Source organism: Lucilia cuprina, chromosome 2 (assembly GCF_022045245.1).
Source record: "Lucilia cuprina isolate Lc7/37 chromosome 2, ASM2204524v1, whole genome shotgun sequence".
Taxonomy (NCBI): Eukaryota; Metazoa; Arthropoda; class Insecta; order Diptera; family Calliphoridae; genus Lucilia; species Lucilia cuprina.
The window spans coordinates 3,067,497-3,087,484 of record NC_060950.1 but is presented as its reverse complement, the minus strand read 5'-3'; the positions used below and the strand labels follow the sequence as shown (position 1 = coordinate 3,087,484).

Below are 19,988 nucleotides of genomic sequence, written 5' to 3'. Positions count from 1 at the left end.
TATATATCTATATATCTGAATGAATATATCTATAAACTTTTAACAGACTAAAATTTCTAATTAAATTGAAATAAAATTTATTACAATTCAACATATACCTTTACTAACAACATATTTTAAACTAAAGATAAAACAATATCAAAACAATTAAATTAACTAGTAATAAATGTTGATTTTTAAATTTATAACTACATTAACATGTTGTAATAATATTTTAATAATATTAATAATATACACAGAGAAAAATTCGATTTTTACTATCGAAAAAATTGCCATGCAATCTGACACATTTGTGAAAACTCTTTTAGAATGAATGCCCCAGTTTTTTGTTGAATAGGACCTCAGGGTAATTTTTTCCACGATTAAAAGTAATTATTTCACAACAGATTTTTTTAAAGTGTTTGAGTTAATACAATTATTACTGTAACCATTAAACTAAAAACAAATTATGATAAATAAATAAAAAATAATAATAAACTTGTAAAACAATACGCCAACATGGTCAGTACCACCAGCACCACCTCCTTCATTTTAAAACTGTATAAAAATTAATTGATCTATTTATGACAATAGAAACAAATTTTATTAAATCACAAGAAAATATAAAAAGTACAATCTACCATAAAACAGACGTTTTTTATAACCACTAACAAATGACTCATATTAAATATTTATTTCTTTGTAAAATATTGTTTTTCTGTTTTATTACTTTAACATTATTTTAATGTTTTAAATATTAAGTACCTTATTTAAATGTCGTTGTTGTAAATGTCGCCTTAAATATAAATATAAATTTCATTTTTTTTATTTAAAGCTGTCAAATATAGTTGTCATTTAAGGCACATTTAAATTTGTTTATGGTTACATTAGTTACATAGAGATACAAATAAAATTTGAAAAAAAATATAAACGGAAAGCGGTAGGTCTATTTTTTTATTTCTACAAATTTTTTTAACTACAACATTAAGTCGTTTAAAATTTTTTTAAACAAATTTTTAAACTTCTTTTTGAATGGCTATTAGTTGAATTTTTTTTCTTCATTTATTTCTAATATGTTAAGTCGCATTACAAGACATTTTACACTTTAAAAGGAGGAATTAAATTTGACATGTTGACAGACACAAATCGAGCTGTTAATGTACTAGATATGGTTAAATGCGAAAAGACAAACCATGTATTTATATGGAGATTTTTTTATATGATCCACTATAGTAGGATTAGCTATATTTATTATATCAAAATGTCTGCAACACTTTAGAGTTTACACTTTATGTATAGAAAATAAAAAAAATATTTTTCTATTAAAAATATAACATAAGGTGTTCTACTGTTATACACAAGACTTTTTAGAAAACTGTTATACTATTTAAAATACTGTTATAATTTTATTTCTATAGAATAATCTGTTTTACACAAAATTTCTGGAAAAAATTCGTAATACTTAAAATGTTCTAAAGAAAAATCTACTTTAAACAAAATTTTCTATAGAAAAATCTGTTATACACAATATTTTCAAAAGAAAATACTATTATAAACTAGATATTTAGCAGTAAACTTAAATTCCATAAAAAATCCACTAGAATTGTTAGAATTTGTCTAATAACACTTTATAAATATAATGTGTCAAGGACTATTTCGTGCCAACGTTTCTCCTACATAGTACCGATGTGACTTGTGATCTTATCTTATTTCCATGTTAACTTTAGTTTTGGGAATACATTTAAGTATAAAACACTATCGGTATCTTTTCTTGTGAAAAAACCGATTTCAGTCTTTGCCAGGATAATATACTCGCCTCTGGGTTGAGTCTAGCTTCAAGCTGTTTTCAGAGCCTCGTCCGACCATCTATATAAGTCCTCGAATATATAGTTTCATCGAAATTGCCTTTACTTTGTTGAGATCTTTGTCTGGTCTGTACTTTCAATGATTGAAAGTAGTAGACCCGATTGAAATTCAAACTTGCTAATTACTATCGGTAGAATGATAATAAAAGTTTCTAAAAATTTCAAATTGAACTTTTCTTTTAAAAGGATTCTAGGACAAAACTAAAAAGCTTTGTTAGAACACAACTTCGACAGTAATACAGAATCGATATCGAAGCTTCATATACGCGGTTCTTTTTTTATTCAGTTTAAATTATGAAGTATTTTTCAAAGATTTAAATAATAAATTCAAATAATATATTCTTAAAAAAGTACTCCCCATAGTTCGTCTTGACCGATATTGAAAGCTCACTGAGTCTGATTTATTAATAACAAAAAAATTGTTATAATTTAAATTGACTTCTTGCGGTGAATGTGTTTTAAGCAGTAGTATTATTGGCTTCTTAATAAAAGTTTTATATATTAAACCAAGCAAAGACAAAATGAAGCATGTGGGTGTTGGTGTTAAATATCAGTTAATCAAAAACCATAAAAATTTTACAGAAAAAAAATCTCTATAAAAACTAAAAGAATAGAATATTAGCAAAATATGACTTGGCAGTAATGAAGTGTAGGAACAAATGTGATTGATGTTGCTGTGACAGGAAGTTTATGAATTATTCAAAAGGTTTTATTGAAAGTGATACCAATAATTATGTTTCAGGTTTATGCTTAGATAGAATATTTTAAATATTTAGGCAAAGTATATATGAGGAACACATATTGGGAGTTTTGTTAAGCTTTTCTATATTAAATTGTTAATTTAAGTTAAATAATAAACATGCGTTATAAACCTAAATATAGCTAAAATTTTATATATAAAATATTACGTTTTTATTGGATATATTTTAAAATTAAAAAAAAAATTTGTTTTAAACAAAAGATTTAAGACACAAACTTGTTATATAAATTTTTGAAATAAAGTCATGTTTGTATTTTAAATATTTTGTTTTTTTTTACAGAAACTTAAAAGTTGCCAAAAATTTTTATTTCCTAAAGATTAAATGATCAGAAAATGTTTTAAAATAAAAGACTTAAGACACACACTTGTTATATAAATTTTCAAATTAAAGTCAATGTTTGTGTCTTAAATCTTTTGTTTTTTTAATAATAAAGCTTGAGTAAGGTTGTAATTACTTACATTTGCCAAATAATTATTCATAAACACTTTCATTCGAATTTATTTCTTTTTAAAATAATCAAAATTTAATCGAATTACAAAATTTTAATAAAATATGCCTGTTAACAGGGTTTTTGTTTTACTTAAAGACAAAAAACAAACACTTGATCTACTTTATCATTATTATTTAATACTGGTGAGAAATTGGGTCATCATGATTTAAAATGAAGATGCCATACGCTGTTCAATGTTGAAGTGTTTTTTTTTCTGTTTTTTTGAAAGCCCACCATTATTACTTAAACATCAGAAAAAAAACAATCAATTGTCTACAATAAAATTGTTGTTAAAAAACAAAAATTGTTTTGTTGATTTTTAAAATAAAAGAAATAAATATTTGTTAAGGCCTAGTTAACATACAATTTGACTTTTTATAATAAATTATGTATATTTAGTGTTTTTTGTGAGTTTCTTAAAAAGCTAAATTGCACGTGATTTTTACTTATTTTTACATTATTTATAATATTTTACTACCAGGTTGAGGATACAAATTTCTCACATATTTTTTAAACATGTAAAATACAAAAAGCAGAAAAATTTTGCCTTAAATTCAGATTTAAGAGTAGAAAAACAAACGTGCGGATGCGGTTGCGTTTTACGGATTTTTAGTCATTTTATTGCCGTTGTATTACTATCATATTGCCAAGTTATCACACGTGTGTCCCCCCAAACCTTCATATAAAAAGTTGGAACCACGAGAAATAAGTTTTAGAGTTTCCACCAGTATGTATTTGAGTTTAAATGGTCTCCACCAGGTTATATCGTGAGTATTTTATGATCTCCACTAGTTAAAAATGCAGAATGGAATTGAATTGCTTCTTCTGATTTTTACGATTCAGTTTTTTGTTAGAATACCTTTTTTCGATCATTGCGTAACTGAATGCGTAAACGTAATCGAAATGCAGAATAGTGGTGAATATCGATAAATTTTTGGCAACTAACGAAAGTTGCCGTTCATAATACCATGTTTTATGTCAGTTGCATTAAATGCCGGCAACACAACTAAAGTTGCTATCCATAAGTGCTGATCCACACTAGGAAACTTTTTTTGGAAAAACAAATCAATGCAAATAACACGCAGTTTCTGAAACAAACTTTCTATGTGTAGACATTAAGGATACTTTAAAAGAGAATTAAGAAAAAGTTTCTCAACAAAAGTTTCCCAGTGTAGACCAGGTCTAATCGACCCGCAGCCGCATTATTGTGTTTCTACTTTAAAGACATTTTAGATAAGACACACATTTTTTTATTGTTACCAATTGGGTTCAACTTTTCAAGTTCGCATATTTTTATTCAACAAATATAACCAATCATAGAAAATAGCAATGTGCGAAATACCTTTCTTGCACCGTAAAAGGTTGACCACAAAAACAATGCACCCGCAAAACTATCGATCGTTCAAACAAACAACAACCAATTGAGACATAAAACCACTATTACAGAAACGTGCCTGGAATTATGACAAATTATTTAATTATAAAATTTATAGTCGTTCCTATATGAAAGTATAAAATAAATTTCAGTTTTTATGGTTAATTACGATTTATTAACAGTTTGATTTTAAATCGTAATTGTCAGTTATTTTAATTATTATAAAATTTTTTATATTTCTACCATTTTTTTCAATTATGTTATGCGATATTTAGTTGTCAAGGTCATTGCTAATGCTTAAACTACTTACACTTACTAAAATTTATAAAACTTTTTTGTCTCCCAATACAAACGTTTTTTTTTACTCTAAATGTGTCATGTAATTAGTAATTAAAATCTAAAGAATTGTAAAAGTAATTAAAGTGGAGTAATGTATTTGTAAATGTTATAATAAAAATTAAAAAATTTGAATTTATTCTAACAGCTGTTTAAGTTTGTTTTTATTTTTTCTTTTTAAAATTTAAAGTCAGTTTCAATTTTCTAAGCAGCTCAATAACATTTAAAAGGGTATTTATAAAATCATTAAAAGGTTGTTTGTCAGTTAATTAACTAGAATTAAAAAGTAGTTTATTTCTAAACTGATCACAGTGCACAATTATTTAATATTTGTTTTGTTGTAAAAAAGTGTGCTACAATTAATCAGGAATATTATTAACAACCACACCATAACGAGAAAAAAAATTCCTAATTTTTTTCCTCTTCTTTGGTAAGCTACCATTAAGCACTATGGGTAAGTTTAGTTTTTTTAAAGAAAATGTAAAATGTACAATTCCCGCATATTTATCTTAAAAAAGTGAAACTGTTATATTTCTTAAAGCTGTCTTAAAGCTGGTTGTCAGATCTTACAACGTTGTCAGTAAAATGTTCAGAAAATGTTTAAAAATCTTCTGAACTTACATTTTTTCTTTTGCAACGTTGTCAGAAAAAGCATTACTGACAATATTGGAAGACAAAGTTTGTAAGTTTTACTGACAACATTGTAAGATCTAACAACCGTGTATACATAGCAATAGAAAATTTTTCATAAATTTTTGATTAATAGCTCCTACTTCGACTTTTTTGTTTTATTCGAGCTCGAGAAATATTTTTTAATTACAAGAACTTTTTATTTTATTAGAACATTATTATAATTTTTGTATTTTATAGAAAAAAATTTTATTTTCTTTATTTCAAAAAATTTAGTTCAAAATTTTGTATAAATTAAATTTTTAATATTTTTATAAAAAATTTATATTTTTAAAAGATTTTAAAATTCTATAAATTTTCTTATATTTGAACAAAGTTGGATTCTGCAAAAAGTTTTTAAAATTTTCTTATTTTCGCAATTTTATGGGTAGGGGTATATTAATTTTGTCATTCCGTTTGCAACACATCGAAATATTGGCCAAAGACACACAAAAGTCTATATATTCAGCCCTACACTGCTATGTGTGTTTGAATGTATGTATGTATGTTTGTTTGGACTTTATATACTGCTAAACGGCTGGAACGATTTTCTTGTTATGATATTCCTGGAAGGAACCATAGGCTACATTTTATGTTGATATTTCAAGTGGGTAACGTTCCACGCCCATATTAAGAAAATATTAAATTAGTATATCTGAGATATAAATATTTACGACAAAAAGTGGGCGAATTAGCATTATGGGGCGTGGCACCTCCCATATAAATTAAATACAAAAATTCGTTTTTCTTGGAAACTATTACAGTTAGAATCTTAAATTTTTAAACGATTAACATTTTGAAAAATAAATTGGCGAACGACACATGAGGCTAACGGCAGCTCCCATATTAGTAAAATACAAAAATTCGTTTATATAAGAAACTAATAAAACTATTTCCTTTAAATTTTGCACCAAGAACTTCAATATTATTCTGAACATTTTGGAGAAAAAGGGCGGACTTTCATCATGGGGGGCTTGAAGGTCCCATATCATCATCTGGGGGCTGTGAGTCCCCATATGAATTAAATAGAAAAATTCCCATATCTGAGAAACTATTAGAGAAGAATCCTTAAATTATATATGAATAACTTTGACATTCATGTGACATTCATGAGAAACGGACTTTCCATGGGGGATTAGTACCTCTTAGATGAATTAAATACAAAATTTCGTATATCTGTTAAACTATTACATTTAAAAAAAAATTCATCGATTATATTAAAACCCTAATTAATGTTCGGAAAAATTGGCGAAGTGTAACAAATTGTATATCTTTAAAACTATTGCAGTAAGAATTAATTGCTTTTTTGGGTAACAAATCACACCGGGAATAGCTAGTTTTCAATATATTTATACCCTACATCACTATAGTGGGGAGGGTATAATGCGTTTGTGCTGATGTTTGTAACACCAAAAAATATTGGTTCTATACCCACCTTAAAGTATACCAATCGGCTCAAAATCACTTTCTGAGTCAATTTAGCTATGTCCGTCTGTCCGTCTGTCCGTCCGTCTGTCTGTCTGTGTCTCCATGTAAACCTCCAGTTTTCAAGATAATTTGATGAAATTTGGCATATACTCTTTTCTTGGTTCAAGGGCGAACGAAATCGGTTCAATATTTCGCATAGCCCTCATACAACCGTACCACCCGAATCGTGCCTTTAGGCTCATAATTACGTTTGCAAAACTTAGTTTTATAGAACGATAAATGGCGCTACTAATTTTTATAGTGATCGGGCCTCATTTGACCTAGCCCCCATACAAACTCCCCTTCTTTTTTTGTCAATTATACGTAAAAATGTTCCACAATACGGTTAAAGAACAAATTAAATGCTTTGTTTTTTTTTAAATTATCCACTTTTTAACATAATGGCAGGTGTAGGGTATTATATACTCGGCAATGTCCGACTATAAATTCGTACCTGTTTTATCTTTTAAATTGTATTAAATTTGTTTTTATTAGTGAAAATTTGTAATGATTTTTTCCCCAATAATAAAGTAAATTTTACCCATAGTGTTTAAAATAGTTTTTATTATTACCTTAAAAAATGTGGATTTTTTACATAAATAACTTTTGTAAAGTGCCAGTAATAAGTTCTATATGATTTAGTTATTTTTTCCAAGTAATTGTCTCGTGTTTTAATTGTAAGTTTTCAAACGAATATTTAGATCAAACAATACTTACTCAAGCAGCTATTGTTGTCTAAGAGGCCCATAAACAAAAAGTCTAAGTGTGTTGTTGGTCTTGGCTTTGTTACTGAGGGTGTTGGCTTAGTATTTCTAATAAATATATATTTATAATTTTATAGATTTTTTTTTAACATTTTACATAAACAGTAGTGGACAGTTGTTGATATAAAAGTTATTTAATTTAATATAAATTCAAACTTAATTAAAACTTTTCATTAATATCTGTTTAATCTTATGTAAAAAGATTTAGATACATAGAACCCACAACTATCAAACACATGTTTAATTTATACCAAATTTATTTATCATTTATTTCTTTACATTTTTTTTTATAAATCGGATTATAATGAATGTGAAATAATGATTGTGACTTGTTAGGGCGCCGCTTTATTTCAAGATCAAGGGTACTACAGTTGGTTTTTGTTCTTTTATGGGTTCCCTTCCTCTTTTCTTTAATAAAATTAATTGTTTACGGTTTTTGTTTCGTTGCCAAATATAAGAATATTAATTATTTTATAAATGTTTTTAGTTTTAATCATTTTCAGTTGTTTTTTTTCAACATTAGGGAGGTGTAATAGTTGCCATTTAAGGTGTGTTTTATTAATTATTTTCTTCATTTAAATTAAATCACCACAATCAAATATTTTATTGATAAATAGCAATAACTATGATTAATTATTATTTTTGTATTTAATAGTTTTTCTTGTGTTAATGTGTAATTATAAGATTATTACTTAATTATTGTTTTGGGGGAGATTTGAAAGGAAAAAAGAAGTTTATAAAAGAACAAAATCGTAACCTTATTTGAAATAGATAAAACTTATGAATTTACGACTATAGAAGTCTATAATCTGGTCTATGGTCTAATAACTTATTGACTATGACTATAGTCTATGGAATATTTTGCTGTCTGTTCATTAGTTCATGGACTAGTGTATTAAGGAGCCTATTGGCTACATTATTAACTAATTCATTGACTAGTCTATAAACTAGACTATTGGTTGGTCTGTTGGCTAGACTGTAGACTAGTTGATGGATTTACCTATTTTCTGTAACATCATTTAACAATTAATTATTAATGGTTGTTTAACTTGTTGTTTTGATTAGTCTTTTAACTAGTCTCTTAATAAGTCTGCTGTGTAATCTATTGACTAGTGTATGGTTAAGTCTATTGCCCATTTTAAGAACTAGTATGCTGACCATTCTATATATTAGTTTGTTGTCTTTTGATTAGTTTATTGATTAATCTATTAACTAGTCTTAAGTCAAAACTATTAACTAGTCAATCGACTAGTTGACTGACTATACCAATATCCTAGTTAGTAGATTAATCATCATCATAGGATATCGTTTAGACTTTTAACTGGTCTACTGACTAGTCTATAGATTAATTTATTGACTACTCTCATGCCTTAATTATAATATTAACAATTATTTTTAAAATTTATGCTTTTTACTAAGTGACAACAAACTAATTCTGACTAATTGAAAAACTTTTGCTCAAACGCCTTTAATTAAATGCTAATAATAAAAGAAACTATGGGTTTTTTAATAAAAATCTTAAATACACCTCATATGAAAGTAAAGTCAAGGTTTCTACATAAATATATATTTTAAAGGTGTGGTCCATTTTAAAAGCGACTAGATAAAAGAACTATTAGTTGTTGTTTATGGGCAAATGTTAAAAATCACATAAAATACAAATGCTCTACTTAATATTTGTATATAGTTTTTATATTACAATTATTATTGTTATCAGAAGGTATGGTCAATTTAAAAATGAATTATTTAAAACACAGTGCTTCGTTTCCTATAATAAATTAAACAAATAAGAATAAGACTTTTAAGTTAAATGCTTAACCATTTAAGTTTAAATTCTTTTAAATCTCCTTACTAAAAAAACAACTCCAACTTTTACTAAATCATTTTCTATAAAATCTCATTAAAAAAACTGACAAATTAATAACAAAATAAAATTTAAGGGCGTATGTTGATGTATTTAAACAAAATGTTAATTATTTCTTTAAATAATAATAAATTATAAGTAATTTATAAAAATTTAACTAATCTTTCAACAAGTTTCATTAAAATATTAAACATTTATTTTCATTTCAATTAATTTATCTCGTTTTATTTAATTTAAATATTTATATATTATATAAAAAAATAACTGAACTGAATAAATTGAGACTAAACGAAAAAAAAAGTTATTTTTTGTAAGTAAATAAAACTAATTACAAGACATAAATTTTACATGTATGTATAAAAGAAATAGAAAAAATAAAATTAAAACTTTAATAGAAATAATTATTTAAGTTAAAATTCCATTTTGAAAAAAGTTAAAATTAATTTAAACTAGGATATAAATTCAAAATCATCATCGGAACCTTCTTTATCATCACAGCAAGTACGTCGTTTGGCATCCACAGATGAGTGATTAACATTTTCGAAATCTAAATTGGAAAAGAAATTAGAATTAAAAATTTTAGATTATTGATTTACAAATACAATTTTGTTTAATTAATTATAATCTAAAGACTAAACTAAAACTAAAAAATAAAAAAAAAACCTTCTGTATCACCACAACTTATAGTTCGTGCCGAACTATAACTTATTAAATCATCTGATGAAGTTGTTGTGTATGTAATATAGGAAGTATTTAAATCACTGGCTACTTCTTCATAAGAATTATAACAGTGTTCTGTTGTATCTCTATCTGTTACTGTTTCTGTTACAGTGTCTAGACAGTTGTTGGAGTCGTTTAAAACAAGAGAAGGATAATGATATGTGGTATTAGTAGAAGCCATTATACCTGTCATGCTCGACACCCATTCCGGTGAACGAGTTTTAGTAATTTCAAATAATGGTTGAGTGCTGGCTGTTAGCACCTGATTTTTTAAGTTCTCCAATAGAATATCAAATGACATACGAGATTTACAGAGGAAACACTAGGATTTGAAATATAAAATAAAATGTTAATAATTATGATAGATCCATATTTTTACAGTTAACATACCACAGCCAACGACGGATCCATTTGGGTAAATTGTATTCTACCCGCATATTTCTGATGAAATGTTTCATCGAAATCAATCTCATCTTGTGTAGTTTTCTGACCCACCCCTCCCGATCTTTGTGTTGTATGAGGATCCAAAAATAAAACTTCATCATCCACATAGCCCAGAAAATAAAGTGCCTGATTAGGTCTTCCACCAATCATGCCACAATTTCCCACCAGCTCAAAGCATTTCTTTAAAGCGGGTATATAAATGGGATTAATGTCACTAAGTCCTAGACGTAGGGGTAGTATAAGTAACAAAGGTTTCCACGATTCATCATTTTTGGGATTTGTCAAACATAGTGAAACTGTAAATGTATAATGGCATAAAAATATAAATTTTATTAAATTATTTATTTGCGGATGAAACTCACTAATGTCATCTATGACGATAGTATTGTCCATAGCTACATGGATCGTTAGACTGCACCAGTCATCGTAACGAACTAATTTTCTGTAAGAGGAAATAATCAGAAAGATTTGAAAAATTAATATGAAATAATTAACTAGAATTAAAGCAAATGTGTGTGTCTTTCAATAGGTTTTTTCAAATCTCAAAACACCTTAAAATTATATACTTCTACAGATCTTTTCGAAAATCTAGAAGTTTTATTGGTAATTGTCGATCATATTGAATTTTAAGTAAAAATTTAATTTAAAAATAATTTACTGGATTTTTGTTGAAAATAAAAATAATTCGTAAGTTATTAATTGTGATCAAATAATTAAATTTTTAATTTTAATGGAAAATTCGGATTTTTTGCAAAAAAAAAATATTTTTAGTGAAAAATCTAATTTTTCGTAAAAAATGAAATTTTCAGCTAAAATTGTTTGCAAAATGAATTATTTATCATGTATTTTCTAAAAATTAAAATAAAATTTAAATTAAAAGCGGATTTCATTCAATTATTGTGACTTCTAAGATTAAAATTTTTAGTGAATATAAATAATATTATAAATAAAAAAATTTATTGAAAAAACTTTTTATGTAATTTCTCATTTAATCTATAATTGTTTGCAAAATGAATTATTTATCATGTATTTTCTAAAAATTCAATAAAATTTAAATTAAAAGTGGATTTTACTCAATATTTGTGACTTCTGAGATTAAAATCAATTCGCCATCCATATTAAATCCATAAATAACTTTATTGAAAAACTCGATTTTCAAAAATTTGTTTTCCATGTTAAGGAATTATTGTTTAAATTTGAAATAATGTAGAAATTTAACTACTAGTATTAAACTTGTACTTACTTGAGCACTTGTGCCACAGTATTCGGACCAAACCATTGGCCCACCTTCTTATCCTCCGAATCTCCCATTAAGGCAATTTGATGTATGGAAAAATAACTTTTCCTTGAGTCTTCGAAACGATTAACAATTTTCAAATATGTTGAATCTCTTGTTTCAGTTGTCCAATACCAATCACGGCCCAAATGCAAATCGATGAGTGCTTGAGCCAAAACCATTTGGCCACAACGCAACATACAGCCCCAACCTTTGTCGGTAGTCAACTGAGGTTCGCCTAGCGGTACAAAACCCCGACGATATGTACACCACAGACGTGACTGAACATCGCGACGTATTAGTTCCAACTCTTGTATGGCATTATAACTTTTGCCCAAAATCCAAACTGTAGTATTAACTTTGGGTATATCATCTGGTTCACCGGTGGCACCGGCCACAGCACCAACTACTGCTCCGGCTAAAACGCCATCCGGACCTAAGTATGCTTCAAACACACTGTCCATTTTGCGTGAAACATTAGTGTAGAAATCTATGAATTGATCAATATTGGCGATGCACTGTAGTCTCAAGTAATAAAGTCGACGACTACGACGATAGAGGTCTTCAGGATGTGTCTTGAACCAAGGTAAGTGAGCCAGTATGTGTAGAGTCGTTACCAACAGTAGTAGTAGAACACTGCCACCAATAGCCCAATAGCTGTTATTGTTGAAAATCAACAACAAACAGCTGGACCAAATTTCATGTAATCTAGCAATAATCTTGCTAAATTTAATCTCTATCTAGACAGCAAAATGTCTATCACTGTAACATGTTACAAATGAAATTATTTCTTATCAACAGAATATAAAACTAATAAACTAAATTTTTACTCTAAAGAAAGGGAAAAAACAATAATGAAAATTTGTTTACCTTCAAATTTTATTTTTGCTGGTTCTTTTCCTAACAACTTGTTCTCAACTTCGTATTGTTTTCAAACCCACTCTCACACTATTTCTCTTTTACATATCCGTTTTCACTCTCCTCTTATCCAGAAGTCTTGTTATTTTTTTCTTTTTCTTGTATTGTTTATGCCAATGTCATCATCACCAACACTAAAAAATTGCTTTTTTCATTTAGTTTTTCTGTGTATTTTCCTAAAATTATTTAATTTACTTTAATTATCCTCAAATGCTTTCACTTGTGGCAGTGCTGCAGCTTCAGTTTTTATTTGTTAATTTTCGTTTTAAATTGTTTAATTTAGGATTGAAAATGATTAAAAAATTCTCCGTCGTAGCAAAACAAAGAACTAAATGTTTTTGTTTTACATTTTTTCATGTCTAATGACAACATAAATGTCAAAATTGAATAGGGTTGCCAAGGCAACATTTTCATTTACATCATGGAAACAGTAAAAACGCAAAACAGAATTAAACGGTAATAGTTTTTAAAATGGGTGAATAAAACCAAAATAGCTTTAGTTTTCATTATAACATTCTTAAAACGGAATTTATTAAGGAATGTAATACCATTAATTAAACATTATTTTGAATTATCAAACCTATGAATATTTTCAGAAATTGCATTGAAAATACTCAAAAATTATTGCACTTTGTATTTAAGCTTCCCAAATGTTACCAATAAGGCTATGAAAGCTGATTTAAAACTCTGTTACAAATGAAAATTTAAAACTCTGTTACAAACGAAAATACAAGCTAAAATAGCAAATTAAATAAAGTAGTCTTAACAACTTTTTTTTAAACTTTTCTTAATAAATTTATTTAGTATGTATTTATTGCATTCAAAATTGTCTTATTCATGTCACAGTTAGCTTACTTTTAAAAAAGTACAAAACTTATTATTTAAATCTACAAATTCGTCATCCACTTCACCACTACTCAGCATATCAGCGTTTGGATCTTGTAACTTATTATCTTGAGCAGCATGTTTTCTCTCCAATTGGCGTTTTTTCTTTAGAATCTTTTTACTCAATACCGTGCTCACATTATGATCTTTAGGTTGCTTCCAAGATGGAATAAACCTTTCACACCATTGCCACAAATACAAATAGCAATCAAACATTATTTGAGAATCTCTAAAAATGAAATTCTTTACATAGTAAACAATATCCAAACGGCTTTTAAACAAGTCATAGAGATTATATAAAAAAACACCACAGTACAATTGACCCATATGAGGTGCAGCGCAGGGAAAGTCGAGGAGTGAATTTAATGAATGTAATTGGAAGACTACGGATTGAAATTCGGCAAATGCATGTAGTACAGTGCTAGAGTAAAGATCGTATTTCTTCTTAAATATGTCCTGCATATGGAAATGTTTTAATAGTTCATTTTGAACTAAATAACAATCGGATTTTGGTACATGTGGTAAACGTTCTGGTATGGATAGAGCTAATATCTCATCTTTAATTACACGTTTGGTACCATTTGCTTCGTCCTTATCACGTACCTGACGTTCTTTTTTGATAATTTTGCCAAACTTCTTCTGAAAAGCTTTAACATCTCTTTCGGCAGGGATTTTAGAATCAATTGTTCTTAAAACAACCAAACAAACAATTAGAGCATGTATATGAACCACATCGTAGTTTTGGCATTTATGTAGCCAATAAACAATTGCCATGAAATACAGCCTGAGGTCTTGAGGAATTTTCTCCAATTCAGAAAATAACTCTACTGGATTTAATTCAGGCATTCTCTTTTCAAATACTTCTCTCAAAAACAGAGGATTAGGATTTTCTGGTTCAAAATCATACTTTGGCTTCTCCTCCACCTCAACATGTTCATAGCGAATATTGGTGACTCGTGTAGCCCGTGTTAGGTATGTGAAATATAAGGGACGTACTGTACCATCTTCCATAACTTTAGGTACAAATTCATTACCCTTGACATTATATAATAGTGAGTATATAAGAGTTAAAATGGGTAGGGCTATACTATTGCATTCATTGTAAGGAAAATGTTCTATTTGAGGATTATTTATATATTTTCGTAGATGCATTAAGTCGACGAAGAAACGTGGTAAATTGGCAGGATATAATTTATTTAAAAACCATTGGGGAAAGGCGGATATTATGTCATGAGAATTTTCATTTGATTCTTCATTTTCTGAGTCTTCAGAGTCAGAATCATTAGAATTGCCATTTTCTTCATTTTCTTTAAGTGTTACTTCCAATTCTTCGGGATTCTCTTTGTTATTAACGTCTTCCTCTTCAATATGAGAAGCATTTTGTTCTTCGTCTTCATCTTCCTCTTCAATACTAGAATCATTATCTTCTTCTTCTTCGGCTTCCTCTTCTCCAGAAACTTCTTCCTCTTCAGACTCATCTTCTTCGTATTCTTCCTCATCAGTTTCATAGATTTCTTCCTCAGTTTCAATAAAATCTTCAAATATATTTTCATAATGACTGATGAAAAAATCATACGAACGACATTTTTCATTGGAGTAACCACTTGTAGCAGCTTCCATTTGAGCCATTAAAGACTCACGTTGATGCTAAAAAATTTTAAAGAATCATTGAAGATATTTCTATTTTAATATCAATTTATACTTACTGTTCTTAATCTCGTCATGATTTTTTCTAAAGCCGATTCTGCTGTCTCAGTTTTTAACCACTGAAGTATAACTTTTATTCTACGTTGCTGCTGTTTTGTTTTTCTACTTCTACCAACTTTACCCATGCCCGATTGGAAAAAGTTTTTAAAACACGAACGTGATATATAATCATTACCCAACATAGCGGCAAATAATGGTAATTTTTCCTTGCTCAGAGAACCTCTCGCAATTAAATTCTCAATGCGATACATGCAGCAGTCTAAATATTTATACGTTTTACCTTTTTTCGGCTTTTCCTTATTATCAACTACAATAGAATCCATTACATGGTTAGCCCTGGTGTGTTTATCCAGCTTTTTGGCTTCGTTTTTTCTTAGTTTGCGTGTGTTCTCTTCGGAATTTTCCACTATATTACTTTTACAAAGTTTTGTATGAGCCTTTACCGTTAGAGTGATCAAAGGAATATACTTTACATTGTGTATATAAAAATCGGAATCATAACTTAACACAGGACAATTCAACTTGCGCGCCAAAGCGGCCAATTCATCATCTGCCTCAAAAACACAACGCATCACTGGCACACCACAATCCTTGACTGCATCCACAAAAACTTCTTTCATCATTACAGGAAATACGGTAATGGAGGCACAGGGATTAATACGTTTTATCACGGATATTTTGCCTCTCATACGTTTACCCACTGTGCGTAATTTACGCATCTCATAGCCACCATCCATTAGTACATATGGTTTGATATTGCATTCTCCAAGGACCACAAAGAAATTTACCACAGCCCTGTAGAATTCATCATAATCTCCACCAAAAGCAGAATAATTGCCGGCCACATCCCTGTACAAATTGCAGGCCAAATTGTCTCCATCTATCACAAGATTACAGTCATGCAATTCGTAGGGTGTCAAATATAATTCCGCATGTCTCGCTATAAAACCCGTTAACCCTCGCACTCCCATTTTATTAAAAAATTATAAATAATTTCCAAAGTTTTTATTTAAAAGTTAAACAATAAAATACTATTCTACATGTGCTTATAAAAATTTACAAACTTGTTATGAATGGGAGAAATATAGAAAATGTCAAAATTTATTGTAAATAACTAAGCAGTGTTGTCAACGCTTAAAATAATTGTTTTAATTGCTTTAACAAAGTACTTCATGTATTTTATATTATTCGATTTTCAAATTATCGTTGCGATATTATACATATACAGTTCTACAGTTGAAACGAAAAGTCGACTTTTCGACTTTTTTCATTTAGTAAAAAGTCGACTTTTCGACTTTTTGCATTTTATGAAAAGTCGATTTTTCAACTTTTCGACTTTTTTCTTTTAAATAAATGTCGACTTTTAGACTTTTCAACTATAAGAATTTTATAAATAGTCGACTTTTCGACTTCTTCCGACTTTCTTCGACTTATCGACTTTTTCGATTTTCAGACTTTTCGGCTTTTTTCGACTTTTATTCACAAAGTCGACTTTTCGACTTTTTTCACAGACGATAGTAGAGTTATCGACTTTTTTCGACAAAAAGTCGATTGTTCGATTATTCGAACCTATTTATAGAACCCTAATATAAACTAATTGAGTGGCAGAAATTAAAAATGTTATACTATTATCGATAATTGTTGAATTCTATGGCAGCACCGATTTAAATGATAGTTAAAAATTATAAATATATACAATTTAAATATAATTGAAATTTTAAAATTTTATTTTTACAATATATTTCAAATTCTTTAGTGCATATTTAGAATATATAGATGTTTCCCTGACTATGAATAATAATGCAATTTTGTAAAATTAATGTTAAATATTTTGATTTTTTTATTCAAAGCGCTGACATTTTATATAAGAGATATTCTGATATTTTGAAATTATATATTGAAATTGTGTCTTAGATTTGTTTGTCCGTATAAAATATTAGACTTCGACCTTTTTCAACAGAAACAAATTTTATGGAACTCTATTCAAAATTAAATATTAACAATTTACTAAATAGTCCGTAAATAGTCTGGTATATCTTTATAATTTTAACTTATCGTTTTGTTGTTATTATACATTTTCGTTAAAGTGTCATCACTAATTGACAGTGTTGCACACTGTATATAACATTATTTTAAAACAATAAACTCCATTACTGCTAATTTTATACTAACACACATTTTTCAAAGAATAAAATAAATTATCAATTTTTAAAAATTACTTAAAAATTTGTATATTTTATAAACATGGTAAAGTAAAAACGTTATTAATTTTCAATAAAAAAAATCTAATTGCATAAAATCACTTAATGTAATGAATTTTAAAAACGCTCTATTTTTTATTATTACTTTAATATAGACAACACTGTTTCTTGCAATTACACGACTTCTTCATTCGTCGTTGAGTATTTGTAGAAATTAGTGCGTGTCGCGGAAAGCCGAAGTGTATTTTTTAAAGCTTTGAGAAAAATAAGAGCAAAGAAAAACTGGAAAAAGTATTAAAATCCTTTAAAATATTTAAAATAAATAGACAATAGTGCCTTTAAAATAAACATCTTCTTAAATAAATAAGAAAATCCTTTAACGCAGTTAAAAATATAGGAGAATGAAAAAATTATGAATTAAATGAAAACGTAGTGTGGAATATACATAAATGTGTTTTATATAAAGCTAAAAGTATTAAATAAATAATATTCAGCAAGAAATAGCAATAAATTTAATCTATTTCTGGAATGATTTAAATATATTTTTCAAGACTGAAATTTAAAAAAATCATAATAAAAAAGAATTATTTGTACAATTTTTCATATTCGTTTTACTTGAATTGCTTAATTTCTTTTACCGTCTTCCGTCTTTCTACAAACCTTCTTCTTCATTCATTTAAACGTACAACAACAACAAGAGCGAAGAAGAAAAAAGCCATCCAACCAACAAAATCAACCAACCAACAACCTAAACCAGCCATTTTAGTGTATGCATGTTTTTGTGTGAGTGATTATATAGAAATACAAGAAGAAAAAAAAGAAATACAAGAAAATCCACAAATAAAAAAATCCTAAGATATACTAATAATACATAATTTGGTAATAAAACACAGAAAAATTGTATAAAACAATTAAATAAAAACAAAAATATTGAAAAATACGCAAAAAATAAACAATAAAACTAGAAATTTGGTAAAAATTGTCACATTTTCTTTTTATTACTTTTGTGTACTTGTTCTTACTTTAAAAAAAAACAGACAGAAAAAAGAAGTAAAGCAAAATAAGAAACATAATAAAGTGTAAAGTGTGTGTATGTAAATTTTTGTTGTGTTTATTTCTTCGTGGTCTTCATTCATTCATTATTGAAAGAAGAAGAAAAACAAAAAGAAAAGAAAAATATATTAAAAAAACGTCTCACTACTACAATTATAGTATACAAAAACAACAACAAAAAATACGAGTGCTGCTGCGTCTGTCATTCTCTTTTATTTTTTGTTTCTACAAAAAATTCTTCTAGTGGAGTTGTTATTTCGTGTTCTTTTTTAATCGTTACGACGTTACCGAGAGATTTTTTTATTATAATTTTCACAATATTGTGGAAAAAGTCGTATTTGAACGTTATTCGGTTATTCGCTGTTAGTATTTTTAATCTCGTCTTGTCTGAGGAGGATTTCGCGAGCTCCATACAACCAGTTGTTCTTATTATTGGCAAAAAGCCGGTGAGGTTTTCGTAACAAATTCAGTTGCCTGTCGTGGTTATCCTTAGCAGGTGTTTAATTTGCGAATTTCGACTGTGTTTTTGAAAGTGTTCTGCGTGTGTATATATTTTGGAGACTGCAGTATTTTATTTTTTGCATAAACTGAAAAAATCAAACAATTTTTTGGATTAACACAAAGTTCGTTTTCGTGTGCTAAATTTTTAAATAGGATTGATTGCTTTTTTCCTAAAGGTAAGTTTTGTGAAAAATGTTTTTTATTTAAAGAGAATCTTTTTGTTTTTCTATTTTTATGGGAAAAATTGCAAAGTTAGGATCTTTGGAATATGGGATCAATTTCAATTCTGAATTGTCATACTACGGGGAGTTGTTACCATATATGGTGACATTCTAAAAAGTCTTTCAAGTCTAATTTCAATTCCACTCTCATGATCTTTGAAATCGATTTCAATTCTGAATTGTCATACTACGGGAAGTAGTATGCTGACATCCTAAAAAGTCTTGCAAGGCACAATTTCAAATTCAACTACAGATGTAAAAACACGAAATTACCTTTTCTATCAATTATTTGAGAAAGCTAAAATTAAAGCTAGGTTCAATTAGATTGGTTCCATTTTCAAATGCAAATCTTTAAATTTCTTTATAGATATTTCGATGGAATAAGTTTGCTTTTTTTGTTAGTCAGAGGAAATGTTTTGAAAATGTTGTTGGTTATAGAAAAGAACTATTTTTAGACAATAGTATTCTCTAGCAAAGCTATTTTCTTTCGGA

At 27.7% G+C, this 19,988-nt stretch overlaps 3 protein-coding genes across 5 annotated transcripts in view; 1 reads left to right on the top strand and 2 right to left on the bottom strand.

Moving 5' to 3' along the window:
- Window positions 1-9,914: 9,914 nt before the first annotated feature.
- LOC111680547 (cysteine protease ATG4B) lies at window positions 9,915-13,281 on the bottom strand. Of its 3 annotated transcripts, none has more exons than XM_046956502.1 (7): window positions 13,124-13,281; window positions 12,881-13,062; window positions 11,978-12,800; window positions 11,097-11,176; window positions 10,681-11,030; window positions 10,234-10,612; window positions 9,915-10,117 (listed from the first exon to the last, which is right to left on the bottom strand). In XM_046956502.1, the coding sequence occupies exons 3-7, from the start codon at window positions 12,472-12,474 to the stop codon at window positions 10,020-10,022; spliced, it is 1,404 nt and encodes a 467-aa protein (XP_046812458.1). In that variant the 5' UTR covers window positions 12,475-12,800; window positions 12,881-13,062; window positions 13,124-13,281; the 3' UTR covers window positions 9,915-10,019. The 3 variants fall into 3 exon arrangements, with proteins under 3 accessions (XP_046812458.1, XP_046812457.1, XP_046812459.1); XM_046956501.1 differs by having other exon boundaries at window positions 11,978-12,772; XM_046956503.1 differs by having other exon boundaries at window positions 10,477-10,612; window positions 11,978-12,772.
- A 417-nt stretch (window positions 13,282-13,698) lies between these two features.
- LOC111680563 (protein asteroid) lies at window positions 13,699-16,588 on the bottom strand. The gene is made up of 2 exons (XM_023442234.2): window positions 15,520-16,588; window positions 13,699-15,460 (listed from the first exon to the last, which is right to left on the bottom strand). The coding sequence occupies exons 1-2, from the start codon at window positions 16,489-16,491 to the stop codon at window positions 13,775-13,777; spliced, it is 2,658 nt and encodes an 885-aa protein (XP_023298002.2). The 5' UTR covers window positions 16,492-16,588; the 3' UTR covers window positions 13,699-13,774.
- A 1,311-nt stretch (window positions 16,589-17,899) lies between these two features.
- The window catches only part of LOC111680443 (protein Star), a 43,445-nt gene continuing 41,356 nt past the window's right edge, over window positions 17,900-19,988 (top strand). Inside the window, exon 1 of the mRNA XM_023442091.2 lies at window positions 17,900-19,451. The gene's annotated coding sequence lies outside the window, so the exon portion shown is untranslated. The remainder of the gene's footprint in view (window positions 19,452-19,988) is intronic.